The sequence below is a fragment of the Myxine glutinosa genome, chromosome 11 (genome assembly GCF_964187855.1).
Source record: "Myxine glutinosa chromosome 11, kmMyxGlut1.1, whole genome shotgun sequence".
NCBI lineage: Eukaryota > Metazoa > Chordata > Myxini > Myxiniformes > Myxinidae > Myxine > Myxine glutinosa.
Window position 1 is genome coordinate 57,350,352 of NC_136271.1, and position 9,404 is coordinate 57,359,755.

The 9,404-nt window shown below is 45.7% G+C and overlaps 1 protein-coding gene across 1 annotated transcript; it reads left to right on the forward strand.

Moving 5' to 3' along the window:
- Positions 1-758: 758 nt before the first annotated feature.
- LOC144888301 (uncharacterized) lies at positions 759-7,999 on the forward strand. Its single transcript, XM_078765964.1, has 4 exons — positions 759-1,720; positions 3,215-3,284; positions 3,589-3,840; positions 7,724-7,999. Exons 1-4 carry the CDS (start codon positions 803-805, stop codon positions 7,858-7,860), a joined length of 1,377 nt encoding a protein of 458 aa, XP_078622090.1. The 5' UTR covers positions 759-802; the 3' UTR covers positions 7,861-7,999.
- Positions 8,000-9,404: the final 1,405 nt, after the last annotated feature.

The window sequence follows — 9,404 nt, forward strand, 5'->3', positions numbered from 1 at the left end:
TAAAATTACGTATGTTTAAGAGTGTAAAAAGTGTTTAAGAGTATAGGAAGTGTTTATAAGAGTATGGGAAAGGTTAATAAGAGTGTGGGGAGGGTCATAAAGCTTTAAAATATATATAAATAATAAAATAAAAATATGGTCGCTACTTCGCGGATTTTCGTCTATCGTGGGGGGTTCTGGAACGTAACCCCCGCGATAAACGAGGGATCACTGTATATATATATATATATATATATATATATATAAATAAATATTATGACACAACTCAGAAAAAACAATACATTCATTTGATGTCATTGTGGTGTGTGCATTTGATGGTGCTTATGTTGTTTGAGCGCTGGTTATATTACATTATGGTAATTAAGATGAGGTGCGAGAGGAGGCACTGAAGCTGCTGATGGAAATGAGGGACAAATATGTACTCCACCTTTCTTCACCAAGTTTGGGAAGCATGTTTGATAGTTGCTTTTGATGCACAAGATGCTCTTGGTATTGGCATGTAATGTAATGCTCTTGACATTGCACTTGTTTGCCTTGAAATTGTGTGGTTGCATCATGCTTTCAAGTCATAAGAGTCATACACACTTCATTGTTGTGCCAAAGCAGGAAGATAGGTCAACAAGTGGAAGCAAATCTTGTACACCAAGTTATTGGCACATGATGAGACATGAACCCCATTATCCATAACATGTAATTGAATGCCATTTTTAGAAGCCTAACTTAAATACATTGTTTGGATTGCAGAGATCATGCGAACAGCCACAATACCCTCTTGGGTCATAAAAATGGAGAGCGAGCCCACATGTGGTCTCAAGTTTATTCTCCAGATCTGCACTGCCAGCCTGCACCTGCTAATGGATGTAGCTCTCTGAGCGAAGCACAAGACAGCTCTGGGCAAGATCACTGTGAATGTGATGAACAAATTCAATCGTCGAGCAATGCTGGGAGCTCTAGCAGCCCTGTGGATGGCCCACCTCAAGATCTCTTTGTTACGTCACCACCGTCCCACTCCATATCTCCTTTCACATCTAGGCCAGCTTTTATTGAGGCTACCAACCAACCACCTGCTTCATCATCCCTCAACTCATCCCCCCACACTGTTTCCAGCTTCAATTCCTGTTCAACATCACACTTCTTTACGCCAGGTTCATGGTCTGTCCTACACCGGCCTCAAGAGAATACACCGAGTTCCTCAGGACCCATCTTGCAGCTCATTAGCTCTCACACGATCCCAACCCCAATAGCTTCACCCGGACACTGTGTTAGTGCAGTTACCCCCACCACCAGTGATTTGCAAACAACTTGCCCACCCTTGATGGAACCAAGTCCAGACACAGATCAGTTGCATGTTCTCTCTGAATCATTCTCGACCCATGCAGCCTCTAGAGATCATACTGATGTAGAAGTGTTTGCACCTTGTGAATCCAATAATGCTGGCATGGAAGACTTGGCTACAGATGATACTCGATGCTTAAAATCCTGGATTCAAGTTATGGGAAGTGAAATGATGAATCCAGGTGTTGTGGAAAAGGTTGTCGTTGAGGCTGGAGGACTACAATGTGATGGTCAGCATGCAGATCACAGAAAACGCATTCAACTGCTCAAACATCTTGCTGAAGGGAGTGCAGCGGAGGCCAACACAGTCGAGCCAGAGCGTGGTGCACAGGATGTGATAATGGCACAAGCATGCACGCACACTGGCCCTTCGTTCTCGATGAAGGTAGGTAACCAGAGATTAATTACTGTCACTGCTCATTAGCCTTGTTTGAAAATGTGTAAGAAACCTTTTTGGGAGGGGAGAGTGAAGTATTATATTTTTACAAGTATTAAGTATTTAATATAGAAAAGATTGAGAGAAACCGTTCAATGTACTGTATCACATCCTGTTTTAACCACAACATAGGATCCACATTGCTTGCCTTATTACCCACTTATTAACCTTAAATTTGTAATATTATACTAAAATAGCATATACTTTATTATAATTACGTTATTTCATTGAATGCATCGCTGGGGTTTTTATTATCGTCGGGGTGGGGACCAATGTGTCCTGATGGGGAGTGGGGAGAGGGGGGGAGGGGGAGAATGAAAAACAGGTCTTAAAGGGGGTGGAAGGAGGAACGGCCCTGGTTTGTGGGAGGGGGGGGGTGGTTGTAGGGTTCCTTGTGTAGGGGAGAGGGAGAAACCGGTCCTGGTGGGGTGCTGTGGGAGGAATGAGACCTGTTTAGGAGGGGTCGGAGTGGTATATGAACGAGCCCTGGTGTGATGGGAGGGAGGAATTGGTCCATGGGAAATGTAGGGGGGTGGGTACAAACAGATCCTGGTGGCAAGGGAGGGAGGAAGAGATCCTTAGGGGGTGGGAAGGAATGGGCCCTGATGAGGAGGGGAGGAGAGGAAAGGGATGTGTTCTGGTTTTTGGGTCAGTGATGCGCTCTGGTGGTTGGCGAAGATTCTATTGTTTACTTATTTTCAACCCTTTCATTGTATCACTGGGTTTACCTTTACATGTTAAAACTATATGAAAGGAAGGTAAATCATAAGCATTCAGTGTAGTGTTCAGTTAAATACATAATGAAGTTTGAGGAACTTTTATTCAGTTGAGGAAGTGTTTAAATAATAGTTTGACACCAATAAGAACATAACACATGTTGGTAATGGTTCAAACACTAGGTTTGGCATTCCAGAGGTTGGGGTTCACATCTAGGAGAATGCATCAATATTTAGGACTTTGACTCAAAGACCTGAGCTAGTGTCAAGAGAACTACCATGCAGCTATCAAATTGTGGGTAAAACCGCAGCTAGCTTACTACTTACCTTCTGGCAGGGGGTCTTTAGTATTGTGACTTGCCCGGTCTAATCTCCATTTTGTGCAAGTTGAAACAAGTTCCTGTCAGTGTAACTTAGGATAGGCCCTAAAATAGTGCCTTTAAAGGGCATTGCAGACCCCCCTTCCACCCAAACCCCTCCCCCAAATTAAAAAGTTGAACATTGTATAAAAAAAAAATGCGATTTTTGACAATTTCTATTTTTATAATGCTATAACTTCCTCATTCGGTTGTATCTGTTTGTTTGTATCGTTGATATCCTGTCTCATACATTTTGCCCATCGAGCTTGGAGAAATCTAGCATCTTTGTACTCAATTTCTATGTGTAACTGTGCTTTGTTCTCGTTATTTCTAATAATATTAATGCGTGCACTTGGATGTTTGTGTAGTACAATGAACGAGACAAGGAAGGCATTCCACAAACATTTGAGGAATTGGGGATACATCAAAATTGTCCAAGTAAGGTTATATCCCTGCATGTTACATGTGTGAACAAGTGAATGGAAATGCGAATACCCCGAGAGCATTGTCCTTTGACATCACCTGTTGACGGTTTTGTACTTTCATGTGCAAATTTCTAATAGTGCACATCATTGGTAACGTTTGTGGGATTGAATTTCGTCCAACTGACATTCCATTCGTTCTTTGTGGCGTTTTGAGTTGAAAATAATTATCTTTATAAAGTAACCGTTGCACACTACTTTGTTACTTCATCCTACGCCTTTACATGTGGCTGCTCAACCTCTCCAACCTCTACCTGCAGCCTTAACCGTTGTTGAGAAGTTCGAACATCCAGTTGCAAGCACAGATGGTGTTTGCGATTTTCAATCTTCTCCAACCACAAACAACGATCTGAATATTGAACCTCCTGCTGCAAACCCGGACAGTGTTTTGTATCTCCAGCATTCATCTGCGTGCACCACGGTCGATGTAAAGAAAGACCACGACACCGGTCACGATATTGGGATGTACGGCTTTACGGCGACTCCTCGACACTCGGCAAACGTGATGACAGGTGTGTTACATTTGCTCGAGGTAAAACTGGTTTCCTGTATCCAATATTTTGTCCTCGCGTTTCCGGTGTCATCCGTTTTAGTATGGCAGATAGGTGCAGGAATTGTGCCTTTGGTGATACAAGCATGGCATTTGGCACACAGTCAGTCAGAGCATGTCCTAAGAAACATATTTGGCTGTAGGGCCATCGTAGATGTGTCCTTTTTGGAAAAACGGCCGCCATTGTTGTCACAGGACAAATCTGCGATGGCCCTATAGCCAAATATCTTCCTTAGGGCATACTCTAACTGTGTGCCAACTCTTGTGCTTGTATCATCAAAGTCACAATTCTCCCAAATATTTCACCTATCTGCCGTACTAAAAATTGGGCGCCATTTTTATTGGACACATCTGTGATGACTCTCATAGTCAGAATATTTAACTGTGTACCAAATACCATGCCTGTATGACTCAAACAACAGTTTATACACATTAATATACCATATACCATAATATACCATATAAATGGTGGCCATTTTAAAAACATTGTTGTCACAGGACAAATATATGATAACCCTATTATGTGCCAAATGTCAATTATGTGCCAAATTGGCTATAGGGGTAATTATGTGCCAAATGTCAAGCTTGTATGTATGACCACAACAACAGTTTATACACAGTAATGTACCAAATATATGTAAAATAACAAGCAATGGAGGCCATTTTGAAAAATGGCCGCCATTGTTGTCACAGGACAAATCTGCGATGGCCCTATAGCCAAATATCTTCCTTAGGGCATACTCTAACTGTGTGCCAACTCTCGTGCTTGTATCATCAAAGGCACAATTCTCACAAATATTTCACCTATCTGCCGTACTATTGACACAGCATTACCTTTATTTTCATACCGCAATGCGGTTGATCAACATGTGATTAGGTAATGTTGTTCTACTTGTCCTGTACTTCATCCAACTCTTGTGGTGGTCCCTTGATCCTTTTGCTTTCAGCTCTGCACAGCATCATTGCTTTTGTCGAGCTTTTACCCTCGAAGGGAAGTGTGTGAGCGCATGGCTGAGTTGAGCATTCATTAAAGGGACCGAGCTTACCGTGAACAATAATTGTGCAATTGGTCCCCCAGTGGCCGCCTCATGCTCCCACTCGCCCTCATTTGATCCCCATCACTGTTTTTTTTCCTGTTTCTGAATACCTCATCCTTTCTTCACCACGACACCACACAAACATTACTCTGCTCCTTCAACACCACGACGTCTTAGATTTGCCGATATCTCGCCCTGCCGGCGAAATACAAATCTGCGTTCCTCATGGTATCACCTTCCTGTTCTGAACAAACCAACTGCTCCCACATATATCTCCAAAAGTCATTAGCAATGTATCCCCACTGAATCATCGTGCCTCATATTAACAACATACCTTGAGGTTTTAACATCACCGACGGTGAGCTCGGATTTTCTACTTCAAATGCATCTGTTATCAACACGCCAACTTTTTTTACCCTGCCAAGAGCCTTGTGCACACTTGCCACTGAAACCTAAGAGTTTTTCGGCATTCACTTACACACTGAAGCCTTCACCAGCCAAAGGCCCAAATTTTCGTTTTGGGAACTGAGACTGTGTTCCTGCTCTATTACTAGAAATATCATGACTGCTTGTACCTTCATTTATAGGCCTGATATTGGAAAGGCAATGTACCATTGGCTAGATGCCAGCCGACCACATTGTAAGAGAACAACAAAAATAGTGCAGCGCATTTTCTTACACGATGTTATAAGACCGAAACGGTGTCAATTTGGGAATTTTTTTTTTGCTGCTTTTTTAGAAACTTAACTGTACGTAGCACCCTTCCTTACTATTATAATGAAATATAGTTTTTGTTTTTCAAAAAGGGACTGACGCTCGTTATGTTTCTGGCAAACCTTGCAGATGTAGACTTCGTGAAAAGGGACACCTTGGTTTAATAATGGGAAAAGGTTCCTTGGTCAGACTGATCATAGGGGGGGGTTGAAATTGATTTTAGTGGACCGGTTGGGAGTGCGACATGGACAAATTGATTTGATTTTGGTGAAGATCAGGATCCGAGAATTTTTAAGTGATTCTTCACCATTGAATGATGGGGTAAAAAATAATAATAATAATAAAAACACGATATCTCAAAGTTATCGATGGATTCGGGCCAACCTGGATGGATAAGTTGGGTAGGCGATCACAACAAGATGATTCGATTTTGGTTGAGGTACAGATGCAGATCTGACCTATTGGTGGGATGAATGAATGAATGAATGATCGTTTTAAGGCCATTTTCCCCGCTAGAGCGGGGGTTAGCCTTGCGGGCCCCATGACAATCATGGTTCCCTGATTGAGGCAATGTTTTTATGGCCGGATGCCCTTCCTGACGCCAACCCTTGGTCACGCTCTTATGATGCGCAGGGATACGGTGTACCTATTCTAAACCGGGATACAAAACGTAAACTATTCAGCCTGGCAGAGGTATGCGTTCTACCGATAGCCGTTCTAGTATTTGTTTGTTTTTATAATACCAGGGTTCTCATCATGTCCAGTTTTGTCATTCAGGATTCTATGTGACTGCACCCTCCCTTTTTGGGGGAAATGTTGTTAACAAGGTTAGACAGGAAGTGTTTGGTTAAAACATAGGACAGGAACTTGCATACACATCGCAGCAGCCAGCAATGTCACCGGGTTTATTGTAATGGCAGCACAGGTAGCGGATGCTGGCCTCAACAACACCCACCCACCTGAATTCTGACCTGGATGTTGGTCCTGATGGGCAAGCTTTAGCCACACCTGAGATTCCTAAACATCTCCCCGAGTCAGGTTGAAGATGCTGTGTAGTTATGACAGGCCGGCATGCAGTGTGTATGCTCTTTGTGCATGGATTGGAAAACTAGGATAGATATACAGACTTGCATACATGAGTTGTTATTATATATATATATATTTGCATACAAGATCGAGGCTCGTGAAAGAGCTAACATTAATCACACAAAAAGTCAAACCGACACATAAAACATATAATAAGGGGAACGGTAGACAAGATGGGGAGAGGGGTGGAAGGACACAAACACAACATTTGAGAGCAGGGACATCGAGAGATCTGTGGGAGGGAGAGGGCTTGGGGGGAGGAGGGAGAGGTATAAAACATATGGACACTGCTAGGACTTCCAGGAAAGAAGTTGGAATTTCAAAAAAGTTGATCTGGGGTGAATTATGGGGGTAGAAAAGATCGCAGAGAGTCTTGATTTTGGCAATTTCACCAGAAGAGGGTTGCAGGCAGATATTGTGCGACCTGTAGGAATATTTGGGGGACAGAGCCCAGAGAGAGAGCTGGGGGAGCTAGGCCGGAGAGGAGTCGGTAGAAGACAGAAAGACCACCAACCTGCCTGTGGTGAGTGAGTGAAAGGCCCTCGGATTTAGCTTCATTGCGGGAGATTCCAATGATTCTGAAGGCTTTGGTTTCAACAGCGTGAAGCCGAGCAAGGTGTGAGGCAGGAGCACGGGTTTATTGTAAAACACAAACACATTCAGTGTGAAACACAAACAAACTGATTGTTAAAATGACCATCAAATATCGAAAGCATCGGCATTACGTCTCTTCCAACAAAACGGTACGTACCCAACCCTTGTGGGGTATAATCTAGATTACAGTAGATCTTCCCTCAGTTCTTCAAGTAAAACGTACCTCATGGATGTCTAGATTCCTCCAAATTTATTTGTTTAATGTTATAAGCAGCATTAGCGACTGTTTGAAAAGCTAATCATGTGTGTTTGTGGTTTATAATATTTTACAACCCTGGCTACACCGCTGTTAGACTTTCGGTCTTGTCTTTAAAAGATTTTAGAATGCAATTTTGATCAAATTGTTCCGAACAGGTCCACCTGAGAGGGTTGGCGCACAGCCAGACATCCCGGTGGGAAACAATCATGACCTCTGGACCTATGACTCTGGATATGCCAGGTATACAAGGGTTTGTACACCATGTTCCTCATGTTTATGCCTCCGCCCCTGAAGGTAGCCGGAGGCATTATGTTTTCAGGTTGTCCATACGTCCGTACGGCCGTCCGTATGGGCTAAACCTTGTTTTTCTCAGCAACCATGTTTGTTTCTCTTGGCTGTCTTTCCCTCGTGGTCCCCATGTACTGTCTTTCCCTCGCGGTCCCCATGTGCTGTCTTTCCCTCGCGGTCCCCATGTGCTGTCTTTCCCTCGTGGTCCCCATGTACTGTCTTTCCCTCGCGGTCCCCATGTGCTGTCTTTCCCTCGCGGTCCCCATGTACTGTCTTTCCCTCGTGGTCCCCATGTACTGTCTTTCCCTCGCGGTCCCCATGTACTGTCTTTCCCTCGCGGTCCCCATGTACTGTCTTTCCCTCGTGATCCCCCTGTACTGTCTTTCCCTCGCCGTCCCCATGTGCTGTCTTTCCCTCGTGGTCCCCATGCACTGTCTTTCCCTTGCGGTCCCCCTGTACTGTCTTTCCCTCGTGGTCACCATGTGCTGTCTTTCCCTCGCGGTCCCCATGTGCTGTCTTTCTCTCGCGGTCCCCATGTGCTGTCTTTCCCTCACGCTCCCCATGTGCTGGCTTTCCCTCGCGGTCCCCCTGTGCTGTCTTTCCCTCGCGGTCCCCATGTGCTGTCTTTCCCTCGTGGTCCCCATGTACTGTCTTTCCCTCGCGGTCCCCATGTGCTGTCTTTCCCTCGTGGTCCCCATGTGCTGTCTTTCCCTCGCGGTCCCCATGTGCTGTCTTTCCCTCGCGGTCCCCATGTGCTGTCTTTCCCTCGCGGTCCCCCTGTGTTGTCTTTCCCTCGCGGTCCCCATGTGCTGTCTTTCCCTCGTGGTCCCCATGTGCTGTCTTTCCCTCGCGGTCCCCATGTGCTGTCTTTCCCTCGTGGTCCCCATGTGCTGTCTTTCCCTCACGGTCCCCATGTGCTGTCTTTCCCTCGTGGTCCCCCTGTGCTGTCTTTCCCTCGCGGTCCCCCTGTGCTGTCTTTCCCTCGTGGTCCCCATGTGCTGTCTTTCCCTCGCGGTCCCCATGTGCTGTCTTTCCCTCGCGGTCCCCATGTGCTGTCTTTCCCTCGTGGTCCCCATGTGCTGTCTTTCCCTCGCGGTCCCCATGTGCTGTCTTTCCCTCGTGGTCCCCATGTGCTGTCTTTCCCTCACGGTCCCCATGTGCTGTCTTTCCCTCGTGGTCCCCCTGTGCTGTCTTTCCCTCGCGGTCCCCCTGTGCTGTCTTTCCCTCGTGGTCCCCCTGTGCTGTCTTTCCCTCGCGTGTCCCCATGTGCTGTCTTTCCCTCATGGTCCCCCTGTACTGTCTTTCCCTCGCGGTCCCCATGTACTGTCTTTCCCTCGCGGTCCCCATGTGCTGTCTTTCCCTCGCGGTCCCCATGTGCTGTCTTTCCCTCGTGGTCCCCATGTGCTGTCTTTCCCTCGTGGTCCCCATGTGCTGTCTTTCCCTCGTGGTCCCCATGTGCTGTCTTTCCGTCGCGGTCCCCATGTGCTGTCTTTCCCTCGCGGTCCCCATGTGCTGTCTTTCCCTCGTGGTCCCCATGTGCTGTCTTTC

Coding starts and splice junctions, on each gene's coding strand:
- LOC144888301 (XM_078765964.1), top strand. CDS start 803: ATGTGGTCTCAAGTTTATTCTCCAGATCTGCACTGCCAGCCTGCACCT. Junction 1,721..3,214: donor GCCCTTCGTTCTCGATGAAG/GTAGGTAACCAG, acceptor ATGTTTGTGTAG/TACAATGAACGAGACAAGGA. Junction 3,841..7,723: donor CTCGGCAAACGTGATGACAG/GTGTGTTACATT, acceptor TGTTCCGAACAG/GTCCACCTGAGAGGGTTGGC.